Source organism: Apodemus sylvaticus, chromosome 19 (genome assembly GCF_947179515.1).
Source record: "Apodemus sylvaticus chromosome 19, mApoSyl1.1, whole genome shotgun sequence".
NCBI lineage: Eukaryota > Metazoa > Chordata > Mammalia > Rodentia > Muridae > Apodemus > Apodemus sylvaticus.
In genome coordinates, this window is record NC_067490.1 from 10,042,811 (window position 1) to 10,064,514 (window position 21,704).

The 21,704-nt window shown below is 50.6% G+C and overlaps 1 protein-coding gene across 3 annotated transcripts in view; it reads right to left on the reverse strand.

Annotated features, from left to right (window-relative positions):
• The window catches only part of Itgb2 (integrin subunit beta 2), a 37,108-nt gene extending 17,640 nt beyond the window's left edge, over positions 1-19,468 (reverse strand). The window contains exons 1-5 of one of the 3 annotated variants that reach the window (XM_052164570.1): positions 19,349-19,468; positions 6,946-7,006; positions 6,509-6,597; positions 3,510-3,690; positions 640-810 (exon numbers count right to left, since the gene is read on the reverse strand). In XM_052164570.1, coding sequence (XP_052020530.1) covers positions 640-810; positions 3,510-3,690; positions 6,509-6,597; positions 6,946-7,003 — 499 coding nt within the window. In that variant the 5' untranslated portion in view covers positions 7,004-7,006; positions 19,349-19,468. Of the gene's footprint in view, positions 1-639; positions 811-3,509; positions 3,691-6,508; positions 6,598-6,945; positions 7,007-18,039; positions 18,133-18,514; positions 18,540-19,348 lie in introns of those variants that run through there. The other 2 variants (XM_052164571.1, XM_052164568.1) reach the window with 2 other exon arrangements.
• Positions 19,469-21,704: the final 2,236 nt, after the last annotated feature.

Consider the following 21,704-nt stretch of genomic DNA (forward strand, 5'->3'; position numbering starts at 1 on the left):
TGAGTTCCAGGACAGCCAGGGCTACACAGAGAAACCCAGTCTTGAATAAACAAAAAACAAACAAACAAAACAAAAAAATGAATATATGAGCTTGCATCCTATGTTCAACTGTTTATGTGGGCATCCTTAGATATAGATGATGAGGCAGAGGAATGTTCTGGAGTGAGTAGTGGTACCCTGTTCCCTTGTCCCATGTGCTTGGTGAACATGGTGGTGTTAGTCAGTGTTGTAACCCTCACCCTGTGACACTTGCCCTGAGACGCCCTGCCCGGTGACCCCTGCCCCATGACCCCTACCCTGTGACCCCTGCCCTGTGACCCTTTCCCTGTAATTTACTCCCACTATTCTGTTAATGCATGGTTGCTCTGATGAGATAAACTTTTTAGTACTTAGCATTGCAGGACTTTTGTCTTTTAAACATCAAAATATAAACTAGAGAAAAAGAGGTTGGAGGAGCCCACAGGTCGTAGCAGCCTGTGACCAGATGTGGCCCCGGAAGGGAGTCAGGATTGACTATGGCTCCACAAACACTGCCAATGCAGCTCCCCAGCTTCTGCCTCTGTGGATCCATGTGCATGGATGTGTGTGGCGGCAGGGAGTTCCCGAGGTTGAAAGGCGTGTGTGCACTGCAGGTCTCACCGATGCGGCCCGACTCAGTGATCTCGTTGAGAGCCTGAAGCAGGTCCCCGCCCAGCTTCTTGACGTTGTTGAGGTCATCGAGCATGGAATAGGAGAGGTCCATGAGGTAGTACAGGTCGATGGGGTAGCCCTTGGCCCGCCGGAAAGTCACGTTGAATGCGGCAGCCTGCCCTGTGTGGCAGAGGAAAGCCAGGGACACTCTGAGCCTGGCTGCAGTCTCAGACCTCACCCAGTCCCCAAATTCCTTTTTTCCTCCAAAGATTCATTTGTTTATTATATATAAGTACACTGTAGCTGTCTTTAGACACCCCAGAAAAGGGCATCAGATCCCATTACAGATGGTTGTGAGCCACCATGTGGTTGCTGGGAACTGAACTCAGGACCTCTGGAAGAACAATCAGTGTTCTTAACCACTGAGCCATCTCTCCAGCCCTGTCCCCAAATTCCTATTGTGCTCCCCCCCCCCCATTTCCTATGACCTGGAAGGGGTTGTGACCAGAACACAGGACAGGCAGATTTGAGCTCAGATAAGAGGGCTCACCCCAGGTACATGAACGCCTGGATGGTGGAGGGTTTCTGTGCCATGCAGATTCATGTGTTGGAAGCCTAAACACACAGATTGGGGTGCTAGAAGTAGTCAGGCCAGAAGGGTGGAACCCAATGGAGGGCTTGTGATGTTTACAAAGAAGGCCCAGAGAGCCACCCCTCCCCTCCTGCCTCAGCCTGGGCGTCCTAGCTCAGGTGAGCCAGCTTGCCAGAACAGCCCTCCGGGGGCCAGCAGGGCCAGGGCCTTAGAGGTCAGGGCCAGAAGTCCCAGAGCAGAGAGCCTGTGCCAGCTCCCAGGCCATCCATGGAACAAGCTCTGTCCTCTGCTGTCACTAGGACAACCTTCCAGACAGACTCACCCCCTGCCTCCTTTCTTGCTGTTCTCCCTTCTCCCTTTCTCTGTTCCTGACAACCTGCCCCTTAGATCCTTGTGCTGGGTAGTTTGGACACAGACCAGCATCACTTGGCAAGAAGCTCCCTGAAGGACTGTGCAGATGAGGCTGGCCTGTGGGCAAATATATCTGTGGGGGATTATGCCGGACTGCCTTAATTTATGTGAGAAGACCCGGCCTGAGAGAGTGGGCGGGAAAGCTCGCTGGCCCAGGGGTGGGGGAGGGAAGCCTGGTCTGTTTAACAGGAAGTGAGCAAAGCACGAAGCGAAGCGATCGCTCTCTGCTCTGCTGTAGACGTGGTGTACAGCTGCTTCAAGTTCCTGCCGCCTCGACTTCCCTGAAACAGTAAACTGCGACCTGAAATCGTGGGCTAAAATAAACCTTTCTTTCCACTAAGTTGCTTTGAATCAGGATGGTTTATCACAGCAACAGAAACGACCCTGGGCTGGTTCTCCAGGATCTCCCTCTCCCGCTCTCTCCCTAGGGAGCCACCTCTGTCCTTCAGCTGCTGGCAGGATTATCTGCTGGGGGTCCCCCTTGCTGCCCCGCCCAGGTTTGCTTCACTGCATCTGCCCTGGGGCAAGCCTGGTTTAAACAGCTATGCAGTTCCTTGGCTACTGGACTCTCACTTTGCCGAGAGTGCCTAAGCCTTGTAAGAGTCGATGAATGGTCAAGTGTAAAGAATCATCTATCTTTATTTTATGTGCATTGGTCTGCCTGGATGGATGTCTGTGTGAGGGCATCAGACCCCCTGGAACTGGAATACAGACAATTGTGAGCCACCATGTGGTTGCTGGAATTGAACCCAGGTCCTCTGGGAGCAGCCAATGCTTATAACCACCGAGGAATCTCTCCAGCCCTGAATGGTGGCCTCTAAATGGTTTGGTTTCCCCCCTTGACTGCTCTCCCAGAGGTTCTGAGTTCAATTCTTAGCAATCACATGGTGGCTCACAACCATCTGTAATGGGATCTGACACATTCTTTTGGTGTGTCTGAGGACAGCGACAGTGTGTTCACATACATAAACTAAATAAATAATTCTTATTTTAAAAAAGGCACAGAACACACTGCTAAGAGAAAGTCTAGTCGGGGCAGTAGTGAGTGCATGTCTTTAATTCCAGCACCCAGGAGGCAGAGGCAGGAGGATTTCTGAGTTGGGGGCCAGCTAGGGGGTCTACAGAGTGAGTTTCAGGATGGTTAAGATTACAATAAAGAAACTGTATGTTGAAAAACCAAAGAGACAGAGACACAAGGAGAGAGACAGAAAGACAGAGACACAGAGACAGTGAGCGACAGAGACAGACAGAGAGAGAGAGTCCAGACACCCAATGCAGGCAGTGGGAATGAGGAAATCCACCAAGGGCAGAGCTCAGACTTCAAGGTAGTTTTTTAAAAATTACAGCTAGAAAGTGGTGGTGCACGCCTTTAATCCCAGCACTTGGGAGGCAGAGGCAGGCAGATTTCTGAGTTCGAGGCCAGCCTGGTCTACAGAATGAGTTCCAGGACAGCCAGGGCTATATAGAGAAACCTGTCTCAAAAAAACAAAAACAAAACAAAAAACAAAAAAATTACAGTTATTTGTTCCTTTATGGGGAGGGAGTGGCTTGTACACATTATAATGTGTCCGTGTGATTAGAATACCACTTGTAAGAGTTGGTTTTTTCTTTTTTATCTTTTGGGTCCTTGGGGACTTGAACTTGTGTCTCCAGGCTTGGCGGCAAGCACTTTTACCTACCGAGACCTTTCACTGGTCCAGGTGCTCAGACTTTGGTGGTGAGACGTTTCCTCACCCAGCTTGTTCCACTGTCCAACCCAGAGACATGCGCCACCTGTTAGCCTTGGTGGGTAGCCCAGGCTGAGCTCCTAGATGCCTTGTACCACCCCCACCCCACCCCCCACCCCCGGTCCACCCTAACCAGGTCCCAAACCTACCTGGTCGCAAGTAAAGTGTCACTTTTTGTGGCGATAGCTGCTTCTGTTGCCCCGGTCGGTCGAACTCTGGATCAGCATTGCTCTGGGGGTTCATTATATCATCGGCTGGACAGCCCTTCAGCAGCAACTGAGCCCGTGTGTCACAGCGCAAGGAGTCAGGCTCCCCTGTTCCAGTGAAGTTCTAGAGGAGGGGTCTGAGGTCAGGCAGAGGGCATAGGCTGGAACAGTGGGAACCAGCCATATTTCCTTCTTACCTGCCCTTGAAACTTCAGTTAGACATCCCGGTGGGATGCGGTAGCCATCTAGGGCAGACCAGACTCCCAGAGAGCCTAGGTCTCCCTGAGAGCTCCGGGTTACCAGAAGCATAGACCTTTCTCTATCTTTTGGGCACTGAGTCCATCAGCAAAGACATGGGGCCCTCTACTTCCGGCCAAAAGGCTAATCAGCATCCTTTAGCTTGAGTATTGGCCAGAACTCTCAGCAGGACCTTTGGGAGATGCTGAGGTGAACAGTCTCCTTAGGTTTATGTGACAGCCCTTGGTGAGATACAGGGCAGAGATTGGGGTCAAGTCTCTCCCAGTTCATAGGAAATCAAGTTGCTGAGGAGACTGGAGAGCCCAGGGCACCTCCATGTGACCACCATGTCCCTTCAAAGGCCCCTTGGATCTGACATGAAAGTATTTGGCTGTTCTTGGTCCTGAATTGGAGCCTGTTGCATCCAAAGCAGGTCTGGCTCAACTACAAGGAACTGGAAGGCACCGGGGACTGCCTGTTTGCTCTTAGAAAGTGAACCCAGAGGAAAGACAACCCAGAAATTCAGTAGACACCATCTCCTGAGTGCCTCTGCTCTGCACTGACTTTCAGAGCCACATGCTAAGTCTTTGAGAAGCACAAGCGACCTGTGAGAACAGAGGGAAGAGACGCTAACTGGCAATCCATATAGAACTAGCGGTCTGGCTGTTCATTTCAGATGAGCACAAAGGCTCAAGAGGAAGAGAGAAACACCGGCCCATCCGAGAATGACTTGTCCAAGGCTTGGACCACAGCCCTCAGTCACAGGATAGAGGTTACAACATCAGACTCTGGAGCTTTGCCTACAGTGGGGGTGTTTGCTGGAGGCAGAAGCCAAAAGCCTTGTGGGATGGAGAAGATGAGGAGAGTCGCAGAGAATGCTGGGAGCCCACTTGTCACGAAGGCCTAGGAGCGTTCTTCAACTCTAACTCTTGGGTCAGGGGAGGGGAGGCCAGGGTACAGTTAGCACAGCTTGGTCGGTCCAGAGTAAGAAAAGTCTCAGAACAAAACAAAATGACAAGAGAGCTCATATGAACGGGACTCAGAGCAGCTTAGAGGGGCCAGGTAGCCAGATGTGGACAGGTGGAACATCACATTGGAAAAATAATAGTCATAAACTATTGACCAGAATTAAGATCTGCACATTTACCAATAGAGGTAGGGGTATGGAGAGAGGGAGGGAGGAAGGAAGAGAGAGAGAGAGAGAGAGAGAGAGAGAGAGAGAGAGAGAGAGAGAGAGAGAGAGAACCACTTCATAACCACTACATTGGTAATGGAGCCTGCCTGAGTCTCTGGTAGACAGACAGCAAGGTCACAGACCTAGTTTAGCGGAGACAGCCAGCCTGATAGCGCCTCACAGATGGGCAACAATATGCCGCTCAGTATGAGGGGACACAGGAAGTGAGGAGTAACTGGAAGGTGGCACCTCTGGAAACACCATTAGCCCAGGGATGTAGGGACCACATATGCTTCATGCAGTGAACGGAGGACGTCATCACTGCATGGTGTCCCCAGTGTACCCTGGAGCTGAACCCGAGGACACATTGGCCTGGAGGCACCAAGGGACGTTCTACACTGGTGGCTCCTCTCACCCTAAAATAACAAGGACAGGAAGAGGAAGAAGACTAGGATTGTTCTGGAAGGAAGGAGAGTAAAGTGTCATCCTGTGTGACCTGAGACTTTCACCAGTGTGAAAATCTGGCACATTGGGTTGGGCCTGTTGGGTTGATATGTTCAATCTCCCAAGCTTGATAACAGGATAAAACTCGGCATGTGGCACATGTGAACACACACACAGACACACACAGACACACAGACACACAGACACACAGACACACACACACACACACAATGATGGTCAGGGTTGACTATCAACCTGACAGAATAGGAAATCACCCAGCCTCTGGGCACATTGGTAAGGAATCAGGTTGATTAGGTTCACTGAAGTGGGAAGACCTTCCCCGTGTGGTGGGTTTGGGTTCTGGACTGAATGGCTTTCAGGAAGGCAGTCGAACATGGACATTTGGCACTTGGCTTCCTGACTGTGGATATAAAGTGACCAGCTGCCCACACCTCCACCACCCTGGCGTCCCCACCACGACAGACTCTAATCTTTGACCGCGAGCCACAGTGAACCCTGCCTTCCTTAAGTTATATTTACGACAGCAACAGAAATTGTAACTAAGCACACTTACTGGGTTTTGTAAGCTAATACCTTATTCTCAAAGACCTATGGCAGAAAAAAAAAGCACAGGGCCTGGCTGGCTGGCTGTGGCTCCCACCAGGCATGATGAGAAGAAAGTAATGTGTGTGTTTCTCTGTGTGGTCAGCAGCTTGGGGACCCCTGGGTGGAGAGTGTGATAAAGATTTAGTCCCAGGGGAGGGGCCCTCTATAGGAGGAGGGGCAGCTGTACTGAGGGACCTGATTCAAAGATAGAAAGTCCCCGTCGTGCCTGACTGGGGCCTTCGCTCCCACCTCTGCTCTTAACTCATATCTTGAAATGGGACTGTCCCCTCCTTTGTACCCGGGGTCAGCTCGGTTACCATGGTATACTTATACCCCATCTGGAAGCCTTCCTGCTGAGCCATTTCTACTATGTACTATGGAGAACCTCCTAATGACCCTGGATTCAGAGAGAAGAGGAGGTTCCTACCCTGGCAGCTGGGAAAGGGTTGAGACTCTGTCAGGTGACCTACGCAACTCTTACCAGCTTTTGGCACCACGAGCAGCCAGGCCCCGACTGGATACAGTCCCGACAGTTGCTGACTTTGTACTTGGTGCATTCCTGGGACACAGCTGGGGAGACAAACAGGCTGAATGAGGGCTCCGCATCCACCCTGACTGTCCTCATGAATAAATGGGGTTCAAATGTCGATGAAGCTTTGGGGAGGGTACAGGCTAGTGCCTACAGCCTTACTGGGGTCTAGGGAAGGCTCTGAGTCACTTCAATGGGATTCAAAGCGGAGCTCTAGAGAAAGTCAGCCCCCTCCTCCTCTTCCATGGCAACCAAAACCAGCCTTGCCTGAGACTTTACTCCCAGGGACTGGTCCTTCCTCAACCACCTAGGAACTTATACCCAAGGAGACATGAGGTGGGACTGCCCTCAAGGAATGTCATGTGTAGGGACAGCTCCGTAGAACTCACCAGATCCCAGGAAGAGCAGTCCAGCCAGGGCAAGCAGCAGTGAGTGTGGGTCCAGCATGTCCTGTGGAGAGAAGGGCCAGGTGACTCCAGGCTGATCACCTGAGGAGTTAGTTCCTCCTTGCTGGCCTGCTGCTACGGGGTATGAGAATAAGGCAGGGCCAGCACAGATATCACCCAGCTACCTCAGGGAGGGATGTGGGGACCTGACTGGCTCAGGATCAAGTACCTGGAAGAACAGGCAGCCAGCCCCTGTGGGGGTACCACAGGCACGCACACACACACACATACACATATACACAGAGAGAGAGAGACAGAGAGACACAGAGAGACAGAGAGACAGAAAGAAAGGGATATAGAGATAGATAAATATATAGATATATAGAGATATAGAGATATAGATATGATAGATATAAAGATAGTGCTAGGTAGATAGATAGATATAGATATACAGATGACAGACAGATAGATGACATACAAATAGATAGACAGACAGACAGACAGATACACATGTCACACAGCCAGGTCCATCTCCATCCCACAAGTGCATCGGCCCACACACTGCCCAGGGCTATAGCCCCTGTACACTCAAAGTCCACAGTGGGCTTGGACCACAGACCTGGTTGACCTAGACAGCAGAACTGGGCCCAGGCAGAGCCATGAACTTGGAGTTCTTGTGGGGCAGAACTGAGCTGGCTCCCAGAGCCTGCCTGTCTCAGGTTGTCTCAGGCACTCTTTGAAGCACTGATTTTATTCTTGCCCTGGAGGATATACCTGGGGACCGTATTGGAGTTCCTGTCCCAGACATGGGGCAATAGGCTTCTCAGAGCTCACGCAAAGCCTGAACTACCTACCCTACCCCACCACTGGTCATCTGCTGCTGTGTTTCTATAACCACTGCCCTTGTCTTATTTACAATCAACAGCATTGCTGGCTTTGAAATAATGGAAGTTGGGGGTGGGGCTAGCTGGGGCTGGGGTGCTGAGAGGCCTGGGTTGTAATGTCCTTCCTTACAGCTGGGCACTGACTGCCAAGTAGCGATTCTCCCAGATCCTTGCTGCTACCCTCTTAGGTAGTAGTCAGAGTGGTCAGGGCTCAGCCCACAGAGGCCTAGAATGTTCTAGGTGGGGTGGCCCCTGGGTCTGACTTCCTAAGACATGAGAAACTGTGGTGGGCAGGCAGGAAGATATGCCAGCACCAGGGACCGGGTTGACAGAAACAAAATTAACCTACTTCCCCATGCCATGACCTCTGCAGGGCAGGGCCGAGCTACCACATATGCTGAGTGGAGATGGAGGCAGGGTTGTCAGGCCATCAGAGTGGCCTCAGAGTACAGGTGGCCCCTGACACCATCTTTGCTTCTCCCTCTCCCTCTCCTTCTCCTATTCCCTTTCCCCTCCCCTCCCCCTCCCCCCTCTCTTTCTTTGGTTTTTTTTGAGACAGGGTTTCTCTGTGTAGCCTTGGCTGTCCTGGAACTCACTCTGTAGACCAGGCTGGCCTCGAACTCAGAAATCTACCTGCCTCTGCCTCCCAAGTGCTGGGATTAAAGGCATATGCACCATGCCCACCAAGGGCCCATAGGTTTTAAATGAAGCCCACTCCTCCTCCCCATTTAGGGGAAAACAGGACTTCCTTCCCAGCTTTCTGAGTGTAGCAGACTATATAGCAAGGCTGGGTGGGGACTTTGGGCCACTGGAGCCCATCCTAGCTCTGAAGGTTTCCGTGTCCCTGTCTCAGGTACCCAGCTGAAGCTGAGGCAGCTGTGCTTGGTCCACCTCTGTCTCCTCAGCCAAGAGTGCTTTGCCACACTGGTCCACACATACAAGTCCACCAACTCGCCTGGCTGATCTGGGGACCTGGTGCATGTCCCTGAGATCTGCATGCTGGCCCTGTAAATCCAGTCAGCTTCCAGAACAGCCCCCTTTCTGAGGCTGCTGTGGGAGGAGATGGAAGAGAGCCCTTCCAGGCCACAGTCATGGTGCTTCTGGGAGAGGCCCCCACCCCCATGAAAGTCAGTATTCAAACTCAGTTCTCCTAATGGGGGAAACGGAAGCACCAAGCAGCACCAGGATATAGGGCTGGGTATCATATCATACCTATGTGCACAAGCATGAAGCACTCGTGTGCACATGTGTGTGCACCCCCCCCCACACACACATACACACAGAGTTCAACTTGGTTACAAGACCAACCCACAGACCACACTTCCCTGACTTTGAAACATAGGAAATGGGTGGTGGCCAGGGTAGCCACCTCCTGCTCCGTGTCCAGCATGTAGAAAGGAGCCAGTTTCACCTGGGCCCACTGTGTCCCACAGAGGACCCCAGACAATGGCAGTGGCCTGAGTTTGGCAGGTGGATGGATGAAGGCCAAGGTTCCGGAGCTAAAAAGAGTCTGGGACTGTGCTCCTTCTCAGCCAGCTCCTGTCTCTGTGGAAATCAGCATGGGGAAAGGCCTGCCTGGCCAGTTCTGAGCAGAAACCGGCACCGTAGAACTCCGAGAGAGCAAAGCTTGTCTAGTTCTTTCTGCCTCAGTTTCCTTCGTGTAGCTGGAGTGGATCATGGGTACTGAGGGCTAGAATGGTCCATGGCTTTGCCTGAAGTCCTGATGTATGGAGAAAAAAAACATAGTCTCTGGTCTAAAACCTGGAATATGCTTATCAAGGCTGGCAATGGTCTGGGGGCCTCCGGGAGCTCCAACTTCATCCTAAGAACTTAACTCTTGACACACTAAGGAGCTATGGGTTTCAGTAGCAAGGCCCGCTGTGTTCTCAGTCTCTGATGTCCTTGAGATATCCCATCTTCCCCTGGTACAACATTGCTTGATTACCTTCTCACTCTTGTCTTATTGTCACTTAGTCCCATTATATAATAGGTTTGTTGTTGTTTTCAGACACTGTCCTACTCCCTTAAAAACTGTATATAAGATGTTCTTCTTATTCTTCTTTTTGTACATCAGGCTGGCCTCGAACTCAAAGATTTGCCTGCCTCTGCCTCCCGAGTGCTGGGATTGAAGGTGTGCACCACCATCTCCCAGCTGGCTGTACTTCTTAATAAAGCTGCTTGGCATCAATCATCAGCTTGTGCATAACCTCTTGGCCTCCGATCCCCTATCTTCTTTACCTTCTCATCTCTCCGCCCCTCCCTCTTAGGACCCTATCAGAAGAACAATAATCTGCTGGCCCAGGGCACGTGGGACCTGCGCTCCGAAGGACAGGTTTGAATTTCAGTGTGTGATACTTTTACTGCTGCCCCTTCCATTTAACCAGCCAGCCAGCAAATGACTGACTGGCGACAGGGGACAGTAGCTCCCAGCTCCCTGGAACTAACTGTACCACCAGTACAGGCAGGAGGGTAGAGCTGAGTAAAAATACCTGTAGGTGGTGGGTACCATCCTCCTGGCTACCTAGCAGCTCTGCCGATGTCTCCTCCAGCTCCTGGGCATCTCTAAGGCTCTTTGGATCGTCAGACAGGTACCCTCACCAAGTCATGGGTGCAACTTTACGCAGAGGCCTCCTGAGAAACCCTGTCCCCCCGTAGCTGTCAGAACCGTGCACCAGAGCCACCCCTGATCTCTACCATCTGTTCAGCAAGTGCTGGCGAAACTCAGGAAGTGGTGAAGATCAGCAGGCCCCTAACCCTGTGAGACCTGGGTTGTCCTTCCCTGAGGATTCCCTTGGGGAAGACGGCATCCCACAAAGGAGTGAATAAAAACCTCACTTCATGATGCATAAAGCACCTGGGGCCTGTGATGGGAAAGTATCTACATCCTATGTGTCCTCATGAAGAAGGAATTGCACATGGCAAAAGAGGAAACAAGAGACAAAAGGTAATTCGGGCAGGGTGTGGTGACCTACAATTGTAATCCTAGCACTTGGGACCAGGAGTTCAAAACCACCCTTGGCTATATAGTGACTTCAAAGCCAGCTGGAGGAGTATGAAACTCTCTCTCTCTCTCCCTCTTCTGTCTCTCTCATACACACACACACACACACACACACACACACACACACAGAGCAGATGGTGATGTAAGAAAGTCAGCAGAGGCAGACTGACTATAACAAAAGGCTAGAGGTGGGTGGCCTCCTGTCCCCAGTCAGAGCACAGCAGGCGCCTGACTGATGGCATAGGCGAAGACTGGCTGAGCCCCAGGGTAGTTTAGGAGAGACTAGATGGAGTCCTAGGGCCACCTTGTCTCAGGAAAACAAAAAGTAAAGACCTGTGGTAATCGCAGGGGATCACAGCCTAGCCTTGAACTTTTTCACCAGAATCAAGATGGAGTCTCTTCTGCCTTTTACACATTCACAAGAGGAGCAGAGGCAGATGGGCTCTAGGGTGTTGGAACTCTACTCGGGGGTCAAGCAGCTCCAGGAACAGGTCAAGACATGATAGGAACAGAGTGGCCGGCTTCTGAGCTCCGGGCAGACACAGGGACAAGGTTTGTTCCAGTTCCCTTTTTGTTGCTGTGATAAAACACTTCCACCACAAAGCAAGTTAGGGGAAGAAAGGTTATTTCAGCTTGCAGCTCACAGTCATCACTGAGGAAAGTCAGGGCAAGATGTCAAGGAGGAACTTGAAGCGAAAAGAATGGAGGAGCCCCGCTTAATAACTCACCCTCCCACGGCCTTACACTCTGCCAGCTGTCTACATAGCCCGTGACTGACTGCTCAGAGACTGGCGCTCTACACGGTGGGCTGGGCCCACCTACATCCATTAATCAAGACATTTCCCCGCAGGATGGTCCGATCCAGAAAGTTCCTCAGTTGACTTAACACTGTGTAAAACTGACAAAGCTAATTAGGACTAGGGGCCTCTAGGAACTGAAGGAGTAGATGGGTTCCTAGAGCCCCAGGTAGACATGGAACCAAAAAGCTAAAAGGAGTCAGAGGGAGCACTGATTTAGGAGGAGGGATTAGAGGGAGCACTGATCAGGGAGGAGGGATCAGACGGAGCACTGATTAGGGAGGAGAGGTCAAAGGGAGGACCAGTTAGGAAGGAGGGGTCAGAGGGAGCACTGATTAGGGAGGAGACAGATCTAGGGACTCAGAAAGCCCCCAGAGCCTGCCTGCAAAGGAAACTTTACAAAAGATAGATGTGGACACAGTGGTGCTTATGATTGGTGGAGTCCAGGGATACTGGGGGCTGTGGCTACTGGCAAGATGGGGTTAAATGGGACTCCTTTCTAAAACAATTTAAAAGCAGGGCAATAAGCTGGAAGTACTTGGACAAGCCTTTTAATGCCGGCATTTGGGAGGTAGAAGCAAGTGGATCTCTGTGAGTTCGAGGCCAGCCTGGTCTATAGTGAGTTCCAGGTCAGCCATAACTAGAAAGTGAGACCCTTTCTCAAATACCAAATAAATATGTTAATTAATTCATTAAAATGAATGGAAAAACAATGTACTAAAAAGTCCCAAGTCTTCGGGAAACTCAAAGCATCCTGACAGACATGCCAGTACACGAGAGGCATCCTGCTGTCTAAGGTGATCTAGTGTGACCCAGCCAGGGCTCCAGGGCATCTGCTGTGGTCACCGAAGGATGGCTGGAGCGCTTGGGAGAGTGGATGTTGGTAAAGCACGTGTGTAAGGACCCAGACTTCAACCCCAGAGCACGTGTTGTTTTAAAAAAAGAAAAGGGAAAAAAGAAAGGAAGGAAGGGAGCAGGAGAGGGAGAGGGAGGGAGAGGGAGACAGAGGGTTGAGAGAGAAGAGAAGAGAGAGAGAGAGAGAGAGAGAGAGAAGTGCTTGCAATCCCAAAAGGGTGATAGAAACAGGCAGCTCCTTGGAACGTGCTGGCCAGCCAGTATGGACTAGTTTGTGAGCTTGAGACCAGTGAGAGACTGTTTCAAAGGAGATGGTGGTTCTTGGGGATGACAGCTGAGGTCTTCTGACTTCCACCGAACACCCAAAGGAACACACACACACACACACACACACACATGCAAATACACACATGCAAATACACACAAATACAAACACATTCACAAACACACATACACACAAATGCACACATACAAATATGCACACATACACAAATACGCACACATACACACAAACAGAGTGAAGAGGTATCTGTACAACTCTGTTTAGAAAAATGAAGCAGAGCCGGGCGGTGGTGGCGCACATCTTTAATCCCAGCACTTGGGAGGCAGATGCAGGTGGATTTCTGAGTTCGAGGCCAGCCTGGTCTTCAGAGTGAGTTCCAGGACAGCCAGGGCTACACAGGAAAACCCTGTCTCAAAAAAACCAAAAAAAGAAAAAAAGAAAAAGAGGAAAAGAGAAAAAAAGAAAAGAAAAATCAAGCAGAGACAGAGACTCAGGAATCAGAAGTTCAAGGCCACTCTTGAGTGAGTTTGAGGCCAATCTGGGCTACATTAAAAAGCCTGTCTCCAATAGAACCCACTAAAGATAAAAAAAAAAAAAAAAAAAAAGACAATACAAGGGTGTGTGCTTTACAGTAAAAAAAACATGTTCACAAAAACTAAAGGAAAACAACCCAGGTGATACTATTAGAAGAAACAATTCCATGCATAATAAATTATACGGAGAGAACCATTAATTCTAGTGTAAGCAGCAAATGCTAAGTTTCCTCTCTAAAAGAGAAGCTAGTGGTAAATGGTGAGCCTCTCAGAGAAGCGTGGACTGTCAGCTCAGAGAAGCATGGTCAGTCAACTGGCAGAACACAGAGGCCAGGGGGCAAGGAATACCCATCAAAACATTTCTGGAGTAGCTTTTGTTTGTTTGTTTTGTTTTTTTTTTAAGATTTATTTATTATATGTAAGTACCCTGTAGCTGTCTCCAGACACACCAGAAGAGGGCATCAGGTCTCATTACGGATGCTTGTGAGCCACCATGTGATTGCTGGGATTCAAACTCACAACCTCTGGAAGAGTAGTTGATACTCTTAACCACAGAGCCATCCTTCCAGCTCTGGAACACCTTCAGAGGCCTGGTATGGACGGGGTGAGGGTGGGGGGCTGGAACACTCATTCTTATAGTGAGAACAGATGGAAGGGGAAAAGGAAAAGCCGGGGATCAAAAGTACCAGGTCTTGTGGGCAGCATCATCCCAGTGTCCTCAGGCTCCTCCACAGTTTGTCTATATTTGCCAACTTTGAATCGTAATTGTGCAGAGCTGTCTTTTTTTTGGGGGGGGGTGGTTTGTTTGTTTGTTTGTTTTTATTGTGTTGTTTTTACTTTTTTTCCAAGACAGGTTTCTCTGCGTGGCCCTGGCTGTCCTGGAACTCACTCTGTAGACTAGGCTGGCCTCAAACTCAGAAATCTGCCTGCCTCTGCCTCCCAGAGTGCTGGGATTACAGGCGTGTTCCACCACTGCCACCACTGCCACCACTGCCACCACTGCCACCACTGCCACCACTGCCACCACTGCCACCACTGCCACCACTGCCCGGCAGGCATAAAGTTTCTTAAATGATAGTGATCATTTCAAATTCAATACGGGAGCCACACTTCTTCTTCTTCTTCTTTTTTTTTTTTTTTTTTTTTTTTTGTATTTGATTTTTTTTGAGACAGGGTTTCTCTGTATAGCCCTGGCTGTCCTGGAGCTCACTCTGTAGACCAAGCTGGCCTCGAACTCAGAAATCCACCTGCTTCTGCCTCCTAGAGTGCTGGGATTACAGGAGTGAGCCACCACTGCCTGGCTGTGCAGAGCTGTCTTAAAAGCTCTAGTGGAGGGTTGGAGAGATGGCTAAGAGCACTAACTGCTCTTTCAAAGGTCCTGAGGTCAATTCCCAGCAACCTTATGGTGGCTCACAACCATCTGTAATGGGATCTGACGCCCTCTTCTGGTGTGTCTGGAGACAGCGACAACGTACTCATATAAATAAAATAAATACATCTTATTAAAAAAAAAAAAAGCTGTGGTGGACACGCTAGGGGAAATTGCTTCTTAAGGTTCCCAAAGCCATTGGTGTTTCTGTCCCCACTACCACTACTCTTCCTGAGGAGAGTTCTATCGTGACCTCGGGAACAGTAGCGGTGACCTCATACTGCTGTGGGGCCTGCTCATCAGTCCTTTGCTTGCCAGCCAGACACACTTGCTGGTCTCTTCTGAGTCATGGACTGGGGTATTCAGGCGAATCTTAGAGATTCAAGACTTCATTTTCTTAAGTCTTGCTCCAACCCTGCCCTACAACCTCTGCTGAGTTTCTGAATGCTCCAAAGCCCCCGCCGTTCCAAACAGCACCACAGGGCACAGTTGATGGCTTCCCCTGGGGCTGACCATAAGCATCCTTAGACCCTGGAGCTCAGGGACATCCCTGCCTGCTGCTTAGATTAGAGGCTTCTGTCCCCAGAAGCTTCCAAAAGCAGCAGCGTTGGGGCCTTGCAATCCCTACATCTCACTGGCCAGATCTGAGCATCTTGGCATGCCCATGTCCATATCTCTTTTGCATAGGCCATAACCCATTGCAATGAGTCACTGGTAACAGGTAGGGACCCTGTTATGGATGGCCCACTGGGGTTGGGGCCAGCTTCTGGAGGTGGACAGTTGTCCTCCAGAAACAGTAACGGAGATCACGCCACTCACGATCTCCCCGCTGGCAGGTGGGCTAGCCTGTGTCTCTATTAATTTGTGCCTGGCCTCAGTCTGTGGGTTTGCGCTAAAAGACCCAGCTTGTCACCTAGGCCACATGAAGCCAGGCACAGTTGCAAGTGATGTGCACATCGGCTCCACCCCAGAGCTGATGCTTCTAAACCCAGCTGCAGAGGGGCCACAGACGGGCCACTCTGTTTCCTCTCTTCTCAATGGAGGCAAAGGGTCCTGCACAGGTGACCCTGTGTGTCTATGTGGCTGAGCTACAGGGTTCCCACACTGGTTCTAACATGGGGCTGGGCATTACTGGGCAGGTACTTTCCAAGACTAACCTCTGTGTCAATAGACTCGACAAAGTAGATTTTCCTCCCATAGTGCACCAGGCCTCGTCCTATCAGTTGAAGGACCTGCCTCACGTTGGCTCAATTCTGTAGAGAATTCTGAGTCCTCTAGACCCTAAACTAAGGCCCAGCTTTCAGGGATGGGGCAACGCTATAAAATAGCATCACGAGGCTGAGGTATGGCTTCCTGCTTAGCTTGTTTCTGAGGCAAAGTGCCAGGCTCTTCTCTGTCAGCTCCAAGGGGTGTTGGGTCCAAACCTTCTAAGATTCTACACAGATCATCACAGGGCTGGCTGAATGGGGATGTGGGTGTTCACTGGGATCCAAGGGGACGACCCAGCAGAAGGCAAATCTCTCTGGGCCTTACTCCAGTGTTGCTTTGATGCCAGGGGGCTGAGTAGACCAGATGCTGTGTTTTCCAAGGAGGGAGAAAGGCTGTCTGTCAGGCACATGTCCTGCATGGGCCTGGACCTGATCTGACCTCTGCGAATCCTCCCGTTCTTTACCAAGGAACCACTTGCTGGGTGATGACAGGGGTGACCTGACCCCAGCTTTATAATAAGAACTCTGGCTATGCTACAGACTTGCTCTGCTGTGGGAGAAGGTCCTAAATAAAGGACTATAAGACTCCTCTTAAAGTTGTAAGCAAATCCTATCAGACTAACCATAGGCAAGATCCACATGCAGAGGCAAGACCTGGTATACACAAAACATTTTTTGTTTTGTTTTGTTTCAAGACAGGGTTTCTCTGTGTAGCCCTGGCTGTCCTGGAACTCACTCTGTAGACCAGGCTGGCCTCAAACTCAGAAATCCGCCTGCCTCTGCCTCCCAAGTGCTGGGATTAAAGGTGTGTGCTACCACCACCCAGCTTACACAGAATTTTTATTTACCTGATGTAACTGTCGCCTCAGAGGCTTAGTGCTTCTGTTGGCTACCCTAGGTCTAGTCTTGGAAGCTTCTAGCCTTTCTAGCCTTCGTATAAAGGATGTTTTCAGCCTCTGAGGCTTGCTGTTGAAGCTCTCCCTTTCCTAGTTCTTTCTGAATTCTGGCTGATTCAACTCAGCTGTTCTGGCTCAAACTCCTCTCCAGGTTGACTGATTCAATTTGACCTCTCTCAGTTTCTCCTGAGCTGCTCCGTTTGGCTTCAGACTAACTCTAGCCATCTGTTCTGATCTCTGGCTCCTTCTCATTCTCTGGCTCGTTCTATCTTCACCTGTGTCTAGCTTCTTCTCCCTCTACAACCTGTTTCTGTAAAACTTTCCCAGTAAAAACTCTGCCTCCTTCTCCTTTCCTCTACCTCCTCTTTCCCCCTCCACCTCTCTAGTAGCTTCTCTTTTCTCTCCCAGTAAGAGTTGGGCGTATTCCTATTCGGTCAAGCCTTTCTCTGATTCGTCGCTTCGTCTGCCACTCAATTAGGCATCACATTCAAACGCGGCTGCTTCCTTCTGCAAACTCACTTTACCTTCATTGTTTGGGAGTAAAGGTGTGAACTAAGGGTGTGTCTGTATTCCAGCCAGGAGGATTAACGGTGTGTGCTAAGGGCCATACCATAAGTAGAGACCCTTTTGTACCCCTCCGGTAAATAACGCAATTTTGGGGTTCACAGTGTGATCAAATAGCCTGCCACAGCCTGGACCTCAGGCAGCAGAGATCTGTGCTTTAGGGAGACAACAGGAGACAGCAGGGCTCTAGTACTTGGCGTATTAGGGCCACCTGTCTCAGCCTGGCTAGCACCTCCCACTATAGAAGTGTCACAGAGGCTTCTCCATGAGGCCTGGGATTCACTCAAGCCTGCTGGGTCTGGAGGAAAGTAGCACTTCCTTTTGAGGTATGCAAAAGAGAATGGAGACTGGACACAGCCAGTACTGGGTTGGCTGCCTGGGGTTATCTCCTGAGCATCCCCCAAGCTTGTCCATCAGCCAGGCGGAGGATGCCCTGAGCTGATTCCTCCCCCTCCACTCAGACTTGAACTGTTTGTAACCTCTGGGTGACTGAGTGCACTTGGAAGCCTTTGGGACGCTCAGCTGACACAGCTTTAGGCAAGGCTAACCCTCATGCCCAAAAGGGGAGAGATGTGAACTGAGGGGCTGTCTCAATTTGCCCCTCTCCACAGAGCCACCCCACTGGGGCTCCGTGTAGCTCCCCACACACACACTCAACCCCTTCCTCCACCCCCATAGCCCTGCTGCCTGCCCGGAGCCACCTGTACCTGGGTGACGACGGAAGTGGAGCTAGCGGGAGCTCCCCACAGGAGTGAGTTTTGAGTCATTGTTGACTGCAGACATTTGGAGTTTGCAGAGCCAGTCAGCCTGCGCTCTCCTTTCCCCAGAGTTCCGCGGCCTCCCAGGCTCACACCCTTTCTCCACAGAGAGCAGAAGGCTTCCTCCCGAGCTGTGTATCAAAGATAGCCCCATGCACAGAACTTCCTGCAAAGGATGGTTGTCTGGCTCGTCCACCCCCACAATCGCAGCGACGACAATTCGCCCCAGCGTAATGCAAGCCTGCAGCAAGACTGTGTCCACATACATCAACAGAGAAAAACAGAACCGTGGAAGAAAGGTGGAGGTAGGAAACTTGGGCCTCTCCAGTCCTAACTAACACTCAGGATTTGTTCATTTTACTCCTGCTCTGGCAGAGGTCCCACTGTAGGGCAGATATCAACAATCTCTTAGCTGCTCACTCACCGGTGGTTGTGGAAAGGGTGTCTGTCACCTGAGACCTGCCCTCATGGAATCCACCTCACAGGGCCAGCCAGCCAGCCCCTTATATAGCCCCTGCAGGCTGGTCTCAAAGTGCTAGGCCTCAAAAGCATTCATCCTCCCCCATCTGGGATGTGTCCCTGTGGTCACTGGCCCCAGGCCTGGCCACTACTGTATGTGGGATTCTTGGGTAGAGGACTTCCTTATTATTTGCTATGCTGTGGGTTGGGCTGGGCTGGGCATTTTGTAACCCAGGTCCCAGAGACTTGCAAGGCAGGCTGAGAAGTCCCCCCATTCTAAGGAAGATAGGGACGACGGGCATCTCAGCAGTTCCTTCTCTTGTTTATCTCCTTCAATCTGACAACCACCTCCATGACCACAAGTATCTACTTCCATTCATAGTAGGTGGGTGACAGTATGTGACCCCTTCCCTCCCACAGCTTGTCCCAGCCGTTTCCCCCTCACCATCACAGTTAACCTTCCTCAGCCCCAGGCATCCGCGACTATCACACAGAGAGAGAATCAAACACAGTCTTCTGCCTGATGACCCACATTCAGCTCCAGAAGTTGCCAGAACTCCTGAGACTCTGCCCAACTGTGGTACCATACCTCCCACCCATGGTCATCAGTCAGGAGGGTCTGAATAACCAGTAGCCACATGTAAAAAGGTCTCAAGACCATTTTTTGACAGATAGGCCAGGTGAGGGATGTGGAAAGGCCACCAGCACTCTGGGATCATAAAGAGAAATTCCACGGGAAGAGCCCACCTCTGAGGTGTTTCCTGTAAGAGCTACCTGACCACAGGAGCCCCGCACTTACCCCTCTCGGGCCCGGGAAGCCTCCACCCCGTGAATCTGACTGACTGGAGATGTCTTTGCCCGCTTCTTGCCAGCTGGCTCTGTGGTTGTGTCTGAAGAACACAGGCGCTGAGGCCTCTGCCTGATACTTCCTGTTCTAAGTCATCGCCTAGGAGGAAGTTGAGTGACAGACACATGGCTCATTGGCCCACATGTGGGTCTCACCTCAGCCCCTTTACATGTGGGGTGTTAGAGAAGAGACACTGAGAGGGGGTGGGGCTGTAGGTGATGACAAGGTTTTGCCTCAAGAGTAGAGGGGCTACTGTTGGGAGCAGCAGCCATTGATGGCGTCGAGGGGCTCTCTAGCTTGTCAAGAAGCGGTAGGGATTCATGGACCAGCAGGCGGAGGCGGATTGTGTGGGTTCGCAGTCTGGGAGAGGGACCCAGCTACCAGTGGATGGGCTGAGGCAGGAGCCCATTGGAGGAAGCAGGCAGGAAGGAGGAAGGATGCTGTGGAAGGTTCCTGAGCAGAAAAATGGTGCAGAGTGGATCGCAGAAGGATGTGCTAAGTAACACTGTAGGAACACAATCACAAAGTCGGTGGTGGACAAAACCCCACCTGACGAATTGCAAGACTAGAGAAGGGTCAGAGAGACTCAGAGTGCGAACCTTTAGCATGAGATGTGAGGTGTCAGACATGTTAAGAAACTGTTCATTCTTTCTGTAACAATGTTTCCCGTGGTTACATCCCACTACCTCCATCTTTAGGGTCACATGCTGGAATGTTGCCAATGGTAGGAGACAATATTGCAGATTTTCTTCCCTGTAATCAGGATGGGGGTTGGAGGTGGGTGCACTTAGAAGAGGGCCATGAGTTGACCACAGTGGGGGGGGGCGGCGGCTGGAGACCTGGGTGGTCATGTGCTACTCTTTCTTCGTGTGGAATACTTGGTAGAATTTTTAAAGACATTCACACGAGGATAAAGCTGTTGAGTGGGGACAGTTTCAGCTACGCAGGACGTCCTGGTGATGATGGGTGAGAGGGTTACAAGAAGTTAATAGGTCTGAGCCTGTATGTGTATTTTCTCTATTTTTTCACAGTTGAAAAATAATGTGCAAAAGATGCCATCGGAGAAACTGTTAAAAAGAACAGCGTTGGGCTGGAGAGATGGCTCAGAGGTTAAGAGCACTGACTGCTCTTCCAGAGGTCCTGAGTTCAATTCCCAGCAACCACATGGTGGCTCATAACCATCTAAGATGAGATCTGGTGCCCTCTTCTGGCCTGCGTGCATGCAGCCAGGTGGAAAGCTGTGCATATAATAAATAAAATATCATATATATGTGTGTGTATATATATTATGCATATAATAAATAAAATATCATATATATGTATATGTATATGTATATGTATATGTGTATGTGTATATATATATAAAAGAACAGCGTTGGAAAGCAGGTGTAATGGTTCACACGTAATCCCAGAATGTAGGAGGCCGAGGCAGGAGGACCGCTGTGAATTCAAGACCAGCCAGGCAGAACTGTAAGATCCTAGCTCAAAAAGGACTGGATGCAAAAGTCAAGAACGAAAGACCTACACGTGCCTGTAGAAAATACTAACAAAACCCACCCAGAAATACCAGAAAGGCATAGTTCAGAGGCCAGGGAGACGGCTCAGGGGGTAAAGTGCTTGCTAGAGGAGCCGGAGGACCTGAGTTCAGAGCCCCAAAGGGCACCCATAAAGCCGGGTGTGGTTGTGTGTGCCTGTGGCTGTGTGTGTGCCTGGTATTTGAGAGCTGGAGATTTGACCAATAGGATCTATGAGGCTCCCCGGTCAGTCAGCCTAACTCATTGGTGAGCTCCAAGCTCAGCAAAGAGATCCTATCTCAAAAACTAAGGTGGAGGGCGGTGGAGGGAGACACCGGATATTGACCTCTAGCGAAGCACGCATGCGCAAACCCGGACAACCGTGGGCATACGCCGCAGCACACACAACAACAACACCACAATCTTGATCAGGTCACACAGGTGGAAAGCCAGCACGGGAGCAAGCGGATGCCACAGACCTGCAGACGAGTGCAGTGTGGTATCCGTGAGGGTTCTTATCACAGAGACCAAACACCTGACCAGGAGAGCGGTAAGGCCACCCTGGTTGGGGAAGACCTTGGTGTGTGTTGGGGATGAGGGTTGAGCTGTTTGCTCTTGTCTTGGCAAATCAGTGAAGGGGCTCAATAGGGGATTAAATTTTTCTTTCTTTTTAAAAAAAAAAAAAAAAGGTTGGGGCTGGAGAGATGGCTCAGTGGTTAGGAGCACTGACTGTTCTTCGGAAGGTCCTGAGTTCAAATCCCAGCAACCACATGGTGGCTCACAACCATCCATAA